Genomic DNA, 19,916 nt, shown 5'->3' on the forward strand with positions numbered 1-19,916 from the left:
TGCATAGAAGAAAGTAAGGGGAGGAGATGGGAAAAGGGAGAGGGGAAAGGAGGAGAGAAAAGAGAGTAAGCAGTCAAAAAGAGTGGAGAAGCAAGAGTGGAGAGCCAATACAATTGCAGAAGTCATTAGTAACACATAATGTTGCAAGCAAGGATACAAGATGAAGATGGGAACAGCATGATTCAGGGCCACCATGAGTACAAGATGCAAAGGAAGTCCAGCATGAGAGTTGAGAAAGTGTGACGCACCGTGAATGAATGAAGTCCATAAAAGTCAAATCCAGCATTGGCCACAAGATCTTGATGGTGAAGGAAGGCCCCCGGTAGACGGGGATTGCTTAGTGGTGAAAAAGAGCAGCAAGCAGGAAGGCACCTATTGGGTGGGGCTTGCTAAGTGGTGAAAGAGCGATAGTCAGGAAGGCACCAGGTGGGCTGGGCTTAGGCCAGGTGACCTAGATCCACTTGCACCTGCTCCCTATCTGCAAAGGAAAAGAAGCTGGAGGGCTCCTTAAGTAGGGAAACAGAGCGGCAAGCAGGAAGGCACCAGGTGGGCATTGCTTGCTAAGTGGTGAAAAAGAGCGGGAAGCAGGAAGGCACCAGGTGGGCGGGGCTTGCCAAGTGGTGAAAAAGAGCGGCAGGCAGGAACGCACCAGGTGGGCGGAGCTTAGGCCAGGGGACCTAGATCCACTTGCACCTGCTCTGAACTACGGTGAGTAACCTGGTTATTACCCGACCTGCAGGTCTAGCTGAAGTTTTTGCAAGGCCTGACTTCTCTCACTAATGTCTTATTTCAGCGGTACACACAACTACTGTATTTTTGCTAATTTCATTTCTTGGGTACAAATAACTAACTCCTGGTGACATTACAAATATTAGTACAAAACTGCTAATCAAATGGGTTTGTTTGCTAATCAAAAAAGATTTAATTAACAAACTCTGCTAATCAATTTTTGAAAACTAAATTATGCCTTGCTTTAACCTTCTGTGCCCCCTGCTTCGGGCCTGGAGTCTTGGTGAAAGTGATTTTCAGAACCTGCTTGTTCTTGAAGTAGCCGTGTTGCTGCTGCATCAGTGTTCAGCATGTTCATGCTTCTGCACTGTAAACTTTGAAGTTCGGTCCTTGCAACGCTTCCAGTTAAAAAAAAAAAGCAGGCGATATATTTGCCTCTTGTTGTAGACCTTATGATTCACCTGCCCTTACACTCAAGTGTCAGCAGGATGGTTGAGGGCATCTACCTAAATCAACTCTTCGTGCTCAATCTTCATTAGCCCAGGAACTCCAATGGGTCCAAGAACCTTGCTAGTACAGAAAAGCTTGGTAGAGGTTGCCTGCAGCAGAGACTGGGCTTAAATCTTGATTATATGTGCTTCTTTCATTATTCTTGTATCCTGTTATATTGTGAAGCACTTTGGATTAAAGCGCTATATAAACCAAATAAATAGAAATACAAAATTAAGTATCACACTTATGTAACATGGTCTTGTATAATGCCCATCTGCCATTTTGTAGGCCGTGCAATGTGTTACCCCATAGGAAATTAGGGCTACGGAAGTTGGGGGTGGTCCAGAGTGGGAGGCAGGTGTGATACCTGGGTTGTTGATGCAAACAGTCCGGAAGTACCAGAATCCTGTATGGATTGTTTGGTTCCATGGGTTTGGTTTTTAAGTGGTTATTCACAGGGGTAGCCCAAGGCCCGATGAGACAAATTGCTGCATGTCTTGGTTAGGTGAAATAGAGCGAAGAAAGTGGTTTACTCAGGTCGCTGCTACCAAGAGTGAACCGCTTCTGGTTGAGGTTTTAGTTTTTTGCATAATATTTGTGTTCATTGAACATCCAGGCTTTCAGTTTTTTCTGAAGGTCAGGTGGTCTTCTTTGCAAAGAGTTTTTGGGCACAGGCCCCCTTTAAAAGCAAGTGACCCAGCCTAAACACTGGCCGATGTAACGATTACTTCAATTACTGTTGTGCATATGAAACTACTGTGCGGAAGAATAATATAGCGGTCGATGCAATGCGCTCTCACAAACAGCCGCTCCTCCCCACCAGATACCGTAGCTGACCTGGATTTGTTTGAATGTGTCAAAATGCTGTCACTACCACCTCAAACTTCTCAGATGCATTTTTCCCTACCTTTCCTACCCAAACAGACTTGCTGCAGTTATGTCTATTGTGATGTTGAGACTGGACTATGCCAACTCCCTATACCTAGGAGCTCGGGCATACCAACTCAACAAACTTCAAAGAGCCCAAAACGCTGCCGCAAAACTGCTCCTCGTCCTGTGTCGGAGGCCATATCTCACCTGCTCTCCGAACCCTCCACTTGCTCCCTGTTGGACGAAGGGCCACCTTCACGACCCTATGCATCACTCGCTGAGCACTGCCGAAGACTGGCCCAATGTACCTACAAGAAAAGTTAAATTAATACCTCCCATCTCGCACACTAAGATCAGGCACCGGCCTCCTAGTGATTCCAACCTCTAATTCTGTCTGGATCGAAGGATCCGCCTTCTCAACCTTGGCCCCAACTCTGTGGAACTCGCTCCCCCACACATTCGACACATCCAAGACTTTATGGCTCTTTCCGTAATTGCCTACCACGACCATCTGAGACGACTGAGTGCTTGCAACCCAATTACAAATGCTCAATGTGATCCCGAGCAGTGATGCCACTGAATACGCTTAAGTCATTATTAAGCAAACGCACGCTTGAAATCCGGAATTGCGAACTCCTTAGATCACAACTCCACCCAAAAACGCACCTCCCATATCACTATGCTTACTTTCTACTCTACACCAACACACAATTAGAGTGCATCTATACCCCTCGATCAATTTCGGTATAGCTGCTCACGTACGAACATTACCCCATGAACACCTCATCCTAATAAAATGCAGGTACATCCCATGACAAACCGGCCTAGCTGCACACATGAGGGTCCTACACAGGCCTAACGCAGCCCGAAGCCAGTCTTGAAGTCCATACACCAGACTGCACACATTCAACTGATATCTGGTGCACCCAAGCACCATATGACACCTTACTCTCAACTGTTTTTCTCTCTTGGCACAGTGCACCTGGACACCCTCTGTCTTTCGGGCCCAGGTACCTGCTCACCCTGCCTCCCTCCTGCACTGCCTCTGGGTCTCCCATTGCACTGGGTTCTGTATCCATACAGTCCCCCACACTTCCTCTGCACTTATCAGATATACCTTATCTGGCTAATCGTGCACTTGCCACTTGCTGGCTGCACTAACAGCTTTTCATTGCCTGTATTTATTCATTTATTTAACTTATTCATTTCTCTACTCTGTTCTGCACTTTCCACTTCCCCCCCCCCCCTTTCCCTTCTCCATGCAGTTGCGTGTTCTTAATGTCACTGGGCCTAGTAAGATCGTTGTTTTTATTTTTTGTTCTCCCTTGTCCCCTCCCTTTGCTTGGTCGTGCTCTGAAACACTTGTGTACGAGCGCAAAATAAATAAAATATATCATAACTGACCTGGACTACGGTCCTCGAGGGCGTTCAACCTACAAGTGCTTTGAGGTCATACCAATGATATATAGTGCGCTATATAAATGCCAAATAACATAACCGGCTTCACCATCAACTATGCTAAATCAGGGGTCTTGGGGATAGGAATATCTAATGACACGATAAACTGGCTCCGCCAGGCGTACTGTTATGATAGAATTAATGTAGTAACCCTGTGGGAGATTACACCACTCTTGTCCCACCAATACAATTAGCCAAGTAACACTTAAACTCAAGGTTTTTGTTATAAATAATTATTTAACAGTAGTTTTTAAATGAGAATTCTTTAAAAAGGGCAATGTATGTAACTATCAAATATACTTTTCCAGAATCAACACAAAGCTAGTAGATACTCTTTAGAGATGCTTCTTACACACTGTAGCACCACTGGAGCAAAGAATTCTCAAATCCAGGTGTAGCCTCCACCTTCATTTAATATATGCAGATACCTGCTACAGTATGAAACCTAGGCCCATTCGTATAGGACTCTTGTAGGACTGGACAAATATTGACCCAGCAGAGCAATCTCGCAGCCTACGGTACGTATATCTCACACCACTAGTGTGAACACAGGCTGCAGGCACGGCCAAGCATCCATGCACGATAGAATATGGCTAAGCACATCCAGTCTAGTTTCACACATAGCTGGCCAGACAAACACCTGACGTACCTCAACACCTCTGCCACTCTCATACAGCGACCATCACCGAAAGGAACCCAGTATTGCTGGCCTCACAAACACTTTCTGAACAATAGCAATCTATCTCTAATCCTCAACAGCACACACCCATGTGTCTGACCTCTCTTGGGCTGCTTAGTCTAGCCTTGCTAGCTACCCAAGTCTTAGACTGGAAACATGCACACATGCATATCCTAATCTAAACTCCATAGAATTTACAACCACATCGACTACGGTCACCAAGGGCGTTCCAATTGAGGAAAAAGCGCATTGAGGCCACACAAGTGGGAAAAGAGCGCTATATAAATAACCAAATAAAATACTTCGTACACCCGGAGGTGACTTCACTAACTAGGACAGTTTTGGCATTTGTATATCACTAGTACACTTTGTAGATTCTGAGGTTTCGTAGAAAGTAAAGGTTAAGGGAAGGAAAAAGGTTAAACCGGTTCTCGGAGCATGCGAGCACTCGAATCTTCCAATGAAGTCTAGATATAAATATTCCCAGCAATAATAGTTAAAAACCAAGTTATCACCTATGAGGGACAGTCCGTATCAAAGTCAAATGGGCTAGAAGTCTGCAGGGAGCCAGGACAGCCAAAGTCAATTGGAGCTGTCTATGGAGCTGAGGCACTTCTGCCAGCCACTCAGGACTGGGTGCATGCAGGCATTCCTAAATACAAAGGACGGGAGTTTCTGGAACCTTCCTCACTTTCTGCCCTTCCATACACACTGGAGCCAGGTGTGGGTTTCAGTACTGAAGCCTGCCAAAGGCAAAACAAAGGACTCAAACCTGGCTTGGCGCGCAGAGAAAGTCAAGAAAAACCTCACAAACGGAAAATGGCGAAAGACGACAAGGGCCATTTTGACAAAATGGTCACCCGTGGGTACTATACTGCAGTTGAGGAATCAGCCTGCGGTAGAAAAGCACAATAGTAGGAACATTAAACCACTGCCACCAGCCGTTTAAAGTAGTGAGGGTAACCTAAAAAAAATGGTACATTAGTAGGATAAGGGACTACTAGGTAACACCCCCAGCACTCCACATAAGATGTTGTGTGTTAGGCAAGATTGTATGCAGTAACCCTCAGGGAGACTACACAAGTCTTGTCCTCTTGGTATCAGCTAACCCAACTATTGGTTTAGGTCTGTACTACACAAGTTGGTAGAGTGACTGAGCAGCCAGACTTATATCAAGAGGGGTAAAAGAGAGTTGTGGAGCTGTAGCATTGAAATCCACAAATACAAGTATACAAATAACACTTACACTCAAGGTTTTCTAGTAAGATAATTATTTAACGATCAGTTTTAAATGAGCCTTCTTTAAAAAGGGTAATATGTAACAATAATACACTTCATAACACTTTTTCAGAATCAATGTAAGCAAGTAGATATTTGTTAGATTCTTCATACACACTTCCTACACCCTGAGGTAACTTCAATTACTAGGACAGTATTGGCATTCATATCACTTTTTGTACTTGGTAACATTCTGAGGTTGTGGAAAAGGTTAGGGAAGGAAAAAGGTTAACCGGTTCTCAGAGCATGTGAGCACTTTTCCATCTCCCAGTGAAGTCTAGATTAGATCTTTCCCAGCAATACAAGTTAAACATATGCACCACCTATCAAAGTCAATGGGTCACAAGAGTCTGCAGGGAGCCAGGACAGCCAAAGTAAAAAAAATGAACAAGGTCTATGGAGCTGAGGCACTTCTTTTAGATAACACAGTCTTGCACAATGTTTTTAGAGTTTGTAAAGAATTCACTGTTGGGCCACAAGCTGTTAGGCTTATGAAGGACAGAGCTGAGACCAACTACAAAAAGCAGCTAATGCAAGGCTCAAGTGAGATGATGCATGCTACAGGCAAAAGAGGCAAGTACCCCTTAGTCAAGACAGTACCTTAGGTTTGAAGAAGAGGATCCAGCTATCTTCTGTTCTCGTTGCAGTCTTGCAGATCCTGGGTTCCTGGTCCTCAGTCATGGGGACAAGAGAGAGGACGTCTGCAGGACTCCTGCACTGCAGTTTGAAGGACAGCAGCGGCTATGGGCTCTTTTCAATTCAGCAGCACTTCACGGTTTCAGCTACCGGCAATAGCACCACCATGGATCTTGGAAACTTGATGGGCTTCCCTTGCTTCTGGAGTCCAGCTATCTTGTGAGGTTACTCGGGCTTGGGTTGTCCTGTTTCGGGAGGATCCTCAGGATCTTCCTGGAGCTCTGGTCCGGCTTAAAGACGATGCACTAGACTACAGATTTTTTGACCCCTGGCACTCGGTTCCAGCAGCAGCAAAGAAGTACAGCCAGTTGGGGAAGGTCCTCCAGCAAAGTTCATCTTGGCGTTGGTTGGTCTCACTAACCCAAGGGAAGAAGTCGTCCGTTCCTGGGCTTCTTTCGTCGATTCGAAATTGGAGCTTCAGCACTGCAGCAGGACTTCACCAGGCAGTTCAATGGTCCATGAGGGTGCAGCAAGCTTCTTTTCCAGATTCCTTTGCATGTTTCGTCCATTGGTCGACTCTGCCCTCAGTCCAAGAAACCTCGCCTTTTAGACCCTTTTGATACAGTCCACAGGGATAAGGTAGTTCTGCGCATTCATCCCAGATTTGTGCCTAAACTCATCTCAAAGTTCCATGTGAACCATCGATCGAGCTACCTACTTTTTTTCCAGAACCCCAGTAGCATGGCCGAAAGAAGCCTACACACAATAGATGTGCGCAGGGAAGTCATGTTCTACCTGTAAAGAACTAAACCACTGAGGAAACAAACCAATTTTTCGCTTCCGTGGCAGCTGGTAGAGAAAGGGAACCTGTCTCTAAATCAGCCAACTCAAGGACGATTGTCAAATGCATCACACTATGTTTCTCTCTTGCTAAGAGAGAACTGCCCTTCAAGCCTAGAGCACACTCTACTCTGGGCACTGGGGCTTCCATAGCATTCATTGCAAATGTTCCCCTAGAGTCAATGTGCAAAGTGGCAACCTGGAGATCTGTACACGCCTTTACAAAACACTATTGCCTAGACACTCATTCTAGATCTGACTCTCAGATGGGACAAGCAGTATTAAGACCTCTTTTCTCTACTGTTCCTTCTCACATCCCACCTCCAACTCCGGGTACTGCTCGCTAGTCTATGCACAGCATGTGATTCTAAGCAGATTAACAAACATCAGAAGACATGCATTACTCACCGTAATAGCATTTCTGATTGTATCTTCTTAGATTCACATTCGCCCTCCCTGCCTCACTGCTCGGGGTGGAAGGAACATAGACGACTTTCTACTTTCTCTCTTAATGTACTCTCACAATAGCCTTGGGCAGAAAGAAATAAAATCGGAGGTAGTGAGGGATTTTGGGTACACTACACGTCACGATAGGGGTAGTGTTACAGACGCCTATGTCGACGTCACCTTTCGGTCCCCAGTGTGGTATGCCGAAATCGATATGACCTACCTGCTGCATAGGTAATGCGGTATGCTAGTTTAGTTAGGCATAATTGGTGCAGAGGCAACCACACAATGATTGCAACATAAATAAATGCAGTGGCAGCCACATATAAACGGTGCAAAAGCAAGTAAAAGGCTATCAACCGGTGCAAAAGGGCCTATTGGGTGCAAGGCAGCCACATATGTAATGCAGAGATTGGGCTAACCATAGAAGTGAAGAGAGGCAGAGCGTAATAACAGTGATCGTGTGCAGAATGAGGGATCAGTCTAAGCCATAATACAGTGCAGCATAGAGTATATGATACAGTACACAGTGATAGGTGCCCCACATGCAATAGTCTAACGGCTAAGCAGCAGGATATTAGTTAACTAATGGTGTTGAGTGCGGAGCAAACGGGGGATGTATGTAGATGGAACGGGTGAAGTAGTTGAAGGAAACGGGTGAAATGTGTTGGAAGAAACGGGTGTAGTAAAAGTAGGAACGGTGGATGGATCTAGAAGAACGGGTGATGTATATGGACACAACAGATAAAGTATAAGGAAGGAACGGGTGAAGTATGTGGGCGAAAGGGGTCGAATTTATTGAATAGAACGACTGGAGTATGTGGATGGAACGGGTGAAATCGATAGATCAAAGGAAAATGTGGTTGGAATGAAGGAAGTACGAGTCTGGAATGGGTGAAGTATGTGAGTGGAACGGACGAACAGATGAACTGGGCGGAACAGATGAACTGGACGGATCGGAGGAACTTGATGAACAGGTGAAATATTGTGGAAGGAAAGAGTGTAGTATATAGATGGAAAGATGAAGCATGTGGACGGAACGGGTGGAGTATGTGGACGGAACAGTCTGAGTCCATGGAACTATTGTAATGGGCACGATCCCAATCCCCTAAAATAAACCAACATACCACACCCCACGCTTATTCTCTTCTTTACACCACCACTCAAATAGAACACAGCGATGCTATGACACCATTCGGTATAACTGTTCTCATACCATCACTTGTCTCAAACCGCCAATCATCCTAACTAAACACTGCTGGTTACACACCTTCCAGCCTAGGCGTTCTCCTCAGGCCTAACGCAGCCAGAGTCGGTCTGGATAACAACCAGCCAGAACAAACACATAAGCTTGATCTCTCAAACACCACACCTACCGCTATGAAGCAGCTATCACTTGAATTCCACACCAGCTGCACACATATACGGTGCTCACACGCACCTTTCGACTCTATCTACTGACTTCAACTTCGGTTCCCGAGGGCGTTACCAGCGCTTTGAGACCATACCAATGGTACATAAGGCGCTATATAAATGCAAAGTAACATAACATAATGGAAATAATATGCACTGAACACGTTTTCTGAGATGGGGGACAGCTTGCAGCGTAGCTAGCACTTGCATGGGCATTAGTGAGGCTGTTAAAGGCGATTTAGCAACACGGCTACCCTGGCATAATACAGTAATAGGTGAAAGCAGAGGCGCTAGCGTAGCTAAAGGGAACATTTTGGTAACGGCGGCAGTAATGATATGCTGCAAAGTTCAGTGAAGCATGGTCACGTGCGTGGTAATGGGGGACATTTTGTAACAAAGGTAAGGTTAGCAGTATACTATAATCAGTAAGGCACGGACACTTACAAGGCTAAAAACGGAGCGTTTAGGTAGCAGGGGCAATGCTGGGCAAATACAATTCCCGATAAACATGAATGTTTACGTGGCTAATGGACTGTTATGGTAACGAACGTGCGGACACTTGCAAGGCCAAAGGAAGCGTTTAGGTGACGGGGATAATGCTAGGTAAATACAATTATCGATAACGCAGAGGTTTGCGTAATTAGGAGCGTTATGGTAACCAAGGAGACACTAACGAGGTACAACAGTCATGCGAACAAGGATGTATTTATGCCTGTTTATGTAACGGGGCACATGGTACATTCAACATAATGTGTTAATGGGAATTCCATATAATGCGTTCGAGAAATCAGACAATGTGGTAACTGGACACGGTGAAGTATAGGCGTTCATAATAGTCAGTACTCCCGTTCCAGCATGTATAGAGGTATAAGTGTAATTATTGGGTGTGACTATTGCCTGCTGTCGGCCTCCAATGAATGAGCAAAAGGTGCCCAGAGCATAATGCAATGTAGGTGAAACAAGCACTAGTAGTTGGTGTAAAGAAAGTAACTGTTTTAGAGGCGGTGCAAGTCTTACCCCGTGGAATGTTTGTTCTCCGTGCTTTTGAGCCTTAGCCTTGCGTGTCCGATAAGGTATTGGATGTGGGCTAGGCAGGTGGCGGTAGTGGTGTAGTCCTCGGGGGAAGGGGAATGACTTTGGGCAGGGATTCGTGGCACTGCCTGCTGGACAGGCACAGGACAGGTGCCTTGTTAGTGTGCCTTTGTTAGGGGCTGGCTATCGCCTGCCGGTGCCCCTGGATTGGCATAGAGGCGGCAGGGTAACCAATCGCGCTGCACGAGCATTTACTGCTCTGGAGATTCTACTTTCACGCGGCAGCGGCCATTTTAGTATGATCAAGCTTCGCAGTTACTTAAATCAGCTCACAAAATGAAGTGCATGAATCGAATCCAGGCGTTGTACACATTAAACATGAGAATTCTTGAAGCAGATGTAAGGGACTATGTGGGCAATCTTAGGTGGTCGAACGTGGCTGAAAGCGATTTCAGCGCACATGCACTAGATGAGCTCCGGGGCTTACCTTGCAGCAAAGAGGCAATGCGGGGTGGGTAAGCTGCTCCTGCAGCCCCACGGTGGAAGAGTAGCTCCTGCTCTTCTTTGGATAACGTTGATTGGCACAGGCGTCTTTGCATCTACCTGATCTGAGACTGCAGGTTACGGATGCGACCTCTTCAGGAGTTCCTGGATGCTCGCTGGATACAAGTGTCCAGAAGCTTTGCAGACAAGATCGGGATCGACAAGGAATTCTGTTGGGCGGTAAGGTGGTGGGGCGTTCACTTCAACATCTCCCGGGGCACTGGGTTTCAAAACGCTCTATACCACGAAACTGTCATGACGGATGCTTCCCTGGAGGCCGGTGAGCCCACACCGGCAGTCTGCATGGCAGAGGCCTGTGGCTACTGGGGGAGCAAGATCTACACATCAATATCCTGGAGCTACGGGCAGTGTTCTAGGCCCTCGAGCCCTTCCTTCCATCTCCGAAGGGCAAGGTGGCGAGGATCTTCATGGACAACACAACCACAATGTTCTACATCAGGAAGCAGGGGGGCACGCTATGCCCAGCGCTCTCCAAAGAGGCGCAAGACCTGTGGCACTGGGCCATAGGACAAGAGATGTTACTCGTCCCATTTCACCTGGCAGGAGTCAAGAACACCATCGCGGACTCCTTCAGCAAGGAGTTGCGCTCCTGCCACGAATGGGAACTTCAGCAGGACCAAGTGGACCGCATCGTCATCAAATGGTGCAATCCCCAGATCGACCCATTTGTGATGGCGGTGACCTCCAAATGCCAGAGGTTTGCCAGCAGGTTCCACCAGCCGAGGAGCATGGGGGGACGCGTTCTCCTTCCCGTGGGGAGGCCTGTTTCTGTACGTGTTCCCGCCGTTGCCTCTCCTCCTGCGTGTCATCAATAAACTCACAGTGCCAATGCGGGATGATAATCATCGCCTCGGCGTGGCCGAAGCAGATTTGGTACCCTGACCTTCTCGCCCTGTCGGCGTCGCCCCCAGTCAAACTTCTGGTAGTCCTGGACCTTTCCACCAGAGAAGGGGGCGCAATCCTGCATCCCGATGCGGGGTCGCTGAACCTGAGGCTTGGCTCTTGCAGCCCTGGAGTTTGGAGGATACGAGTTGCTGGCGGATTGCAGGGAGGTCCTTGCCAAGGCCAGAGCATTGTCGAATAGCTACCGTCACTAGTGGAACCCTTTCGCTACGTGTTGCAGGTCGCAGAAGATCACCCCTCTGAGGTTCACGAATCCGCAGCTTCTTCCGTACTTGTTATCCTTGCCGAAGGGGCCGAGCTGGTGCACGCATCTTTTAAAGTACATCTGGCGGCTATCTCCCGCTACACCAGGTCTCCAGGAAGCTCTTTTCATTGGTCTCACCGTCTCAAGGAGTTCCTCAAAGGTCTGTTTCTATCTTTCCAGCCAGAGAAGGCTACTGCCCTGGCTTGAGAACTCAACGTGGTGCTGACGAGACTCATGGTGGGCAGGGGGGCCTTCGAGCCTATGCATCAGGCCCCTCAAGTTCCTCTCATTTAAAACTGCTTTCGTTGTGGCCATCACCTCTGCCAATAGGGTAGGTAGGTGAGATTCAGGCCCTATCCTGCAAGCAGTCTTATCTGACTTTCCACGACTCGAGGGTGGTGCTGGGGGCGCACCCCTCTTTAATGCCGAAGGTTCCATCAGAACTCTACCTCAACTAACCTTTGGTGTTACCTGTGTTTTTTTTTTTCCCCGAAGCCTATGTCACCGGCTGATGGGGCCTTGCACTCGCTGGACGTTGCTCGTGCTCTGAAGTTCGAAGTGGCACACAGAATTTTCAGAAGACGTCTCAACTGTTTGTGGACTTTGGTCCTTTGAATCATGGGAATGCCTTGTCCAAGGCTTCCATACCTAGGTGGCTCTCCAGCTGCATCACACACACTCATCGGTTGGTGAACTGACCGCTGTCCGGTCGTCCGAGAGCCCACTCAACCAGAGCGATCGCCGAGACGGCGTTCCTGTCTGGTGCCAGGCTGCTACGTAGAGGACCACTCGCATACATTCACGAAGTTCTACTGCGTCAACATGGATTCCAGTGGAGAGTCCAGAGTTGGTCAAGTAGTGCTACGCAACCTGTTCGCTTGAGGTGAGTCTGTTCCAGAGGTAAGGGTTGATTGCTTCTATTGAGCCTTGCCACCTCCCATGGTTGTGTAATGTTGTATTACTATGTATTCTTTATTTATGACCGTGTGAATCGATGCCAGACCCCATGCTGGAGAAGGAAAAGGTTACTTAGCTGTAACCATTGTTCTCCAGCATGGGTCTGGCATGGATTCAAATGTGAGCCCTCCCTCCTACCCATCTGCGGCTCTTCTTGGTCATACTGCCACTTGACGTGCTTAGCAAATCTGAAGATGGCTGCCAGAGGGGCTTAGGGAGAATACTGCCATTGGCTGGGGGCAGTATGACCCAGAGGACAGTGATTGGTTTAGAGGAGAAATACAGTTTGTAAGTGAAACTGTTTTTTCTTTTACCGAGGATTCCTGGCCTGACAGGGAATATAAATGAGCATGTGAATCCATGTCAGATCCATGCTGGAGAACAATAGTTACAGGTAAGTAACTTGTTCCATATATCAAAATAAAAAGCATTTTTTGAAAAATATGAATGTTTGAATTTCCAGTAAATCTGTATTTGCAATATTTTACCTGTCCCACACTCTGGCAGTGCTTTGAAATTTCTTTAGTCACAATATGTGAAGTATTCATTGGCTAATCTATTTTTATTTTATCTTCAGATGAAAGATATGACCTGTCGGGAAGTCGTAAAAGAAGTGGCAAAAATGTAAGTCTTTGACACTGCTTGACAAAAGTGCAACTATTTGTAGTATTCCAATCATTCTGGTGGGAAGCCAGGCCACACTAGTCAGTCTCCTAATTATTAACATCTTTAACAGCAATGGGCGACCTCTGTAACAGGGCCTAGAGCAGTGGTCTTCAAACCTTTCTGGCCTGGGCCCCCCTGAGCAAAATTTGGGCGGGCCAGGACACCCCAAAAATGCCAAATGGACAGTATGTACAAATGGCTATGAACTATTGCGCGACGTCACCGCACCCTTTTCCCAGTGTAGTCCAAGGGCTCCCCCACCTGCACCCTTCAGTCGGTGGGCTCCCTTATCCCACTCCTGCCCAGTCCCAGGAACACTCCCTGAGCTGGGAAAAGCAGCTGAGGGGGAATGCTCAGTGTTTCACTGGGCTGGCTCTTCCATAGTGGGCGAGGTGGCCTACGGGTGAGCTGCCAGGTTCGGACTGGCCTATAGGGCATTGTCTGTAACAAAAATGCTGGTGTGGGCCGGCCAGTCAAAATGGGCCACTTTTTGGCCAATGTGGGCCAGTTTGAGAAGATACTTCACTGTGCAGCTAGTAGCTTTGGCCATTGTTGCTGAATAAATATTCTTTAAATATGACAATTTGTTTATATTTTAACAAAAAACACCCCCTTGGGGGGCGCTGTTGAGCGGCCGACAAAATGGCCGCCTAGCCTTTTTGCTCCATGCGCCGCCGCTTATTATCTGCTTGCATCGGCGGTCAGACACTCCGTTTTGTCCTTATATTGGGTTCCTGCCTTGTCGTCATTCAAAGCTGCTCGCTCGTGAAGTTTGGGCCCGATTCGGAGCTGTTGCCCTGGAGTACGGCCACCCGCGCTGCCTGCACCGCCTGGTGCCGTGCCGGTCTGGGACCTGGGCTGTTGGGGTGCCCGGCGGTCGCTGTGTGACAACCACCGCTGCCTGTGCCCTGTAGCCGCCGTGCGCTCTTGGCGGCTGCCTTTTTGCCTTTGTCCTGTCCCCCCGGCCGGCTATCGGGCGGCTGCGGTAGTGCCTGGTGTGTGGGAGACGGCTTGTTAGATACGCGCTGAGACGTGTTGGCCGTGCCCTAGTGCTGTGCCGGCGCCGTCAACTGGGGCTCTCGGCGGCCGGCTGGAGCTGAGCGGCAGCGTGCAGTGCCTCGCCCCGGCCCTCTCATCGCGGCCTTGAACTCTCCTGCTGCAGGCCGTCTGACACTACCCGGCCCCCCCTGGATCATTGCAGTGCGGCGTGCTCCGCGGCCGTGCCTTTGGCCCCTCCTCCTGGGCCTGCTCGGGCCGCTGCTGGCACACACTTCATCGTTGCCCTTCGGGTGAGCACACTGGGGATCCTCTGCCTGGGCGCCGGGCGCAGGCAACGTTTAAGGTGAGAAGTTGGTGGGGCTCTCACACTCTTGACTTTGTTGCTGCTCCGCCCTCCATCACTGGGACTGCCTTTCTCCCACTCCTAGGCCCTACCTGACTATCCCTGGCCCTCTATGAACCTTTGAAGTGAATCCCTGTGGCGGTCCTCAGTTTGCCTGCTTGGGCGCCTTCCTCTATGCCCGGACCCTGGACACTGGTGGCCCTTGCCGTGGCAGGTGGGGGCGGCGATCATTTGGAGTGGAGGCTGCTGTCTTGGGAGTGGGGCGTTGGCACCTGTATCACTCATTTAACAAATGAGTGTGTAACATCTGCACTTTCAGTGAACTTTGAAATATTAAGATGTCACACAGAATGTAGCTCCCTGTTTTGTTTTGAACCAGTGGCTGGATTCATAGTTTGGGAAGCTGCAGGCCTTTCCTGACTCACCAGAACAGATTTCAGATTTCTTAAATTGGTGCATTTGAGCTGTACACATTTTCCACTATCAACTCCTTATTTTTCTGTTTGTTTCTAATTTGCAACCATACGTGGAACTCTGGACTACCCGCACAGGTAACATCACTGTTTGCAATTGATGAGCACAACACCAGAAACAATCGCCGGGGTGGTCCTCTGCTGGTTGCTGATTCCCTTGACTGGGCGCTCTGTGCGCTGCTGATGTGCTACTGTGTGGGGGGGGGGGGGGTCCGGTTCTCTACCTTTGTCTCTGCGCCACACTTCTTACGGATACATAATACCCACGGTGGATTCAGCACTGCACTCTAAATATTCGGTCACCATACTATACAATGTCCAGCAGATGCAGGAATACTAAAGACTGGAGTCATGGACAAATTTGCTAAAGTCACTTGAGGTCGGGCTCTGCCAATGCATCTGGCGAACAGGTGGATGCTCCGCTCCCTGTAGAGGCTCTCACTACGGACCTAACGGTCATAATGGAATCTATGGCCAGGAACTTCATCCAGCCTTTCACAAAAAGCTGGATGACATTAACGCAAATGTGGCATCTCTTAGGGCTAAACTGGATCAACAGGGGACGAGACTGACCGAAACTGAAAATAGGATTAGTGTCAATGAAGACAATATACTCACGCTACAGAGCACAGTATCCACTCTGGTCACGAACATGAAGACGACTATGGCCAAGTGTGATGACCTCGAATCTAGATCAAGGCGGAATAATATACGCATTATTGGGGTACCGGAAAATGCGCTAAAGGGCCGTCTTGAACTGGCGGTTGAGATCCTTTTGAAAGACCTGCTGGGCAACCCTGACATGTCCCCCTTCACCATTGAGAGAGCACACAGAGCGCTGTCACTGCATCCCAAGCCTGGAGATTTCCCGAGGCCCATCATTGCAAAAGTCCTAAGTTTCAGAGATCGTGACCTAATTCTTCGTCTTGCACGTGAAAAGGGAGAGCTTCGAATGGAGTCGCAAATCATCAGAATTTTTCCTGACTTCTCAATAGGAGTTCAGCAGGAGCGCCGTCAATTCCTCGGGGTTAAAAAATTACTCCGTGAGAGGAATATTCCCTATGCCATTCTCTTTCCTGCACGCCTGAAGTTCACATTCAATAACAAACTACTTTTTCACGGTGCCATCGGAGGCGGTGAAATGTATAGAGGCTCATATTCCCCTTCATCAGCCCGCTGTTGATGTCATGGACGGCTTGGCTTGCTCCCTCTGGTCATCCTATTGCTATGTCTATTAGATCTTTAGCGAACATTGACCTTCTCTACAACTAATTCAGTTATTATACCTACTGTTACACTGCTCAATGTACTCGCGTCACTTGGTATCTTCGATACATGCTGCTACACTACCGTAGCACTGAACAGCTCATTTTGACTGCGTTGATTGCTCATTACTACTCGAATATAACGTTCCAATGTTTCACATTTTGTCCCCGAAGCTCCACTTAGTAGCACTAGGGCAGGCATTATGAGACCGCAAAAACTGCTTGTTTTGCAACGGAACCCTCCGGGTCCCAATCGTACTGGCGCATGGCAACAGTGCATCCCATTGCGATTGCAATGTTCTCTACACTTTTGTTGTGGGTTAGCCCCTGTTGGGCTTTCGAAAAGGCTGAGCCAAGTTGGGGACAGCTCAGATCTGCACAGTTTTGGGTAGGGGAAGCTTACACTGCTAACTTTGAATTGGTGGTGAGGGAGGTGGGTGGGAACTGGGTGTTATATTAAAACGGCACGCAAGGTTACACGCCATGTGCATCGGTAGGCTACGATTGCACTTTCAACTCTAATCTGGGGAGCTAACATCATTGGTTGATCTGGGATGTCCACTTATAAAATGCATTATATGATTGTATACTGGGCACTGATATGTCTACTGTTATAATGTCCTGGAATATCCGGGGATTAGGCAATTACACTAAAGCCCGTAAAATTATGTCCTATATTAATAGACATGGCTGTAGGATACTGTTTCTACAGGAGACACACTCCAATGGCTGTGTGCCAAAGACCATAGCCCCGGCATGGGGGCCCGCTAGATTCTTCACTTCCTACTCTACCCAGTCTAGGGACGTTCTCACGATGATCCATAAATCACTCAAGTTCATACTGCATAAAAATTATACAGACCCTGAAGGGCGCTATGTTATATTACACTGCACATTGGTCAATGGAGAATACCTACTGGTCAACACCTACTGCCCCAATGTAGACTCCCCCGACTTCTTTGACACCATAGCCACCATACTGTTGGGCTGCGCAGGGATCCAGATTATATGGGGTGGAGACCTAAACCTCATTCTGGACACTGCTCTGGATAGAACCGGCACTACTCCCCGACCCATATCCCGTGCTGCCCGCAGATTGCATCACCACATCAAGGCACTTCACATTTACGATGTCTGGAGGACACTACACCCCCAGCTGCGTGAGTATACTTATTATTCATCTGTACATGACAGCTCGTTCAGGATTGATCTGTTTCTTGTATTTAGTGAAATAATGGGCAGGGTGGAGGGGTCCCTGATCCTACCTCGCACACTGTTAGATCACGCTCCGATCACGGTATCTATAGCATTGGGAATACCCGTCCCCACATTCAGCACCTGGCGTTTTAAATCCGAGGCCCTCAAAGCCGATATACTGTCGGATATTGAGTCTTTCTTCGAACACAACTCTCTTCTGGACACATCAGCTGCAGTTAGATGGGACACCTTTAAGGAGTATATTAGGGGTATGTCTATTTCCAGAGAAGCTGGCGTGTTGAAGGCTATCGGGGCTGCCCTGGCCCGTTCCGAAGCCAAATTGAAACAATTAGAGCAGAAATGCTCCTCTGTCACTGACCCCGTCATACTCGCACAGAGCAGCGATGAACTCCAAGCATACAACGAACTTGCCTCCAACAAAGTCCAATACTTTAGCTGCCCACATGCCGCCAGGAAATAAGGCGAAGGGGACAGACACGGACTCGGATCGCCTCCATGAAGGACAAACATGGTAATGCACAGTGGGCTGACCAGCAAATCTTAGACATATATTCACTGAGTTTTATAGATCTCTTTATTCTCAGCCTGCCGAACACCCCGAACAACACATCCGAGAGCTTCTTGAACAGATCACCACTACAGAAATATCCTCCTCCCGGGACCAGCTTGATTCCCCAATTACTTTAGACGAGATAGTGACTGCCATCTCGGACTTGCCCAAAAGCAAGGTCCCGGGCCCTGATGGCCTTACCGCCGTATTTTATCAAGAGCACATCGCTATGTTGGCCCCCAAACTGCTAGAGGTCTGGGATGAATCACTTCCTCAAGCCTGGTAAACCCGATGATGAATGCAGGTCTTATAGACCTCTCTCCCTCATGAACCTCGATACAAAAATCTTTGCTAAAATTATAGCAAATCGCTTCTTGCCCATCATGACATATTTAGTTCATGAAGACCAGGCGGGCTTCGTGCCTGGGAGTTTCACATCCCATAATATTAGAAGATTGTTTAGTGCTATGTCCCGTATAGACCAAGACGCGCAAGCTGTGGCGGTCACGCTGGACGCGCAAAAGGCCTTTGACATGGTCTCTTGGAAGTATGTGGCTGGTACTGGAGACAATGGGCGTTGGCCCAAATATGATTAGGTATATCAAATTACCATACACCTCCCCGGTGGCGCGAGGAAGAACTAATACGCTAACATCTGACCTTTTCACACATTTCAGGGGTACCCGACAGGGTTGCCCCTTCTCCCCGATTCTATTCGCTCTAGCAATAGAGCCGATGGCTGACCATGTTTGTGCGCGTCATGCCCGTAAAGGAATAAGACTGTCAGAGAACCCTGAAATTATTTCCCTATATGCAGACGATGTTCTATTGTATGTTAGAGACCCCTCAGCTCATCTTGACCCTATACTCGGAGACATCACCCGCATCGGAACCCACTCCGGCTTCACGATTAATTATTCAAAATCTGAAATCTTCCCGCTCACTAAATCTACCCAACAACCCACCACCGAATACCCCCTCCGCTGGTCCCCGGACGGTGTCAGATATTTGGAGTACAAGTATCTCCAACCAAACCCCCCTTGCTTGCTGATAATTACACAGCAGTGGCACAAATAGTTGAGACCAAGATCTCACGTTGGCGCTCTCTTCCATTATCTATGGCCGGTCGGCTTTCCCTCATTAAAATGATTCTGTTCCCAAACTCCTGTACACTTTTGGCAACGTACCCGTCTGGCCTGGTAGGGAATACTTTGCCAATCTACATACGCTATTTGCACAATTCCTCTGGCACTCTGGCGCGGTGCGCAAGAAGTGGACTGACATGGCTCTCCCTTACAAACAGGGGGGGTTTCACGACCCCGGACCTGATACTCTATTGGACTGCGGCTCAAGCCCAACACGCCACTCATTGGTACTCTGGTTCCCCAGCGCGCCCACATGTCAAATTGGAACGATTGGCCACCGCCAGCATCAACTTAATGTCCCTCATACTCCATCGGCATTATACACCTGACTCTTCCATTGATCCACTCAATAGGACCCTTCAGGCCTGGGCGTGCTTACTATACCCGACACCAGAGTCCTCCCCATACTACAAATGGCTCCCCGCGTGGTCCTTCCCCGGTTTGGAACCCACACATGATACCGCTTTGATCCGACACTGGGAGGCGATGGGATACCGGGCACTGTGACTTTTATCCTGTGGGCAGGTTCATTGACCCCCAATCTTGGAAACGAGGACACACCGGCTCCGCTTTGGAGACTCTCCAATATTATAGACTCTGCGATGCGCGCTAAATGGCCCTCGTTTACAGATGAGCCCCGGGATAACCCGGCAATCACATATATTGCCAACCCTGGTGGCGCCTGTGGAGTAGTATCTTCACTATACACAATCCT

General features: G+C 48.3%; 1 protein-coding gene across 1 annotated transcript in view; it reads left to right on the plus strand.

The window, feature by feature from the left end:
- Positions 1-19,916, plus strand: part of PSMA3 (proteasome 20S subunit alpha 3) — a 261,063-nt gene that overhangs the window by 196,759 nt on the left and 44,388 nt on the right. The window contains exon 8 of the mRNA XM_069638091.1: positions 13,120-13,166. Within this exon, the coding sequence (XP_069494192.1) occupies positions 13,120-13,166 (47 nt within the window). The remainder of the gene's footprint in view (positions 1-13,119; positions 13,167-19,916) is intronic.

This window comes from Ambystoma mexicanum, chromosome 14 (genome assembly GCF_040938575.1).
Source record: "Ambystoma mexicanum isolate Mex_15411 chromosome 14, UKY_AmexF1_1, whole genome shotgun sequence".
Classification (NCBI taxonomy): Eukaryota; Metazoa; Chordata; class Amphibia; order Caudata; family Ambystomatidae; genus Ambystoma; species Ambystoma mexicanum.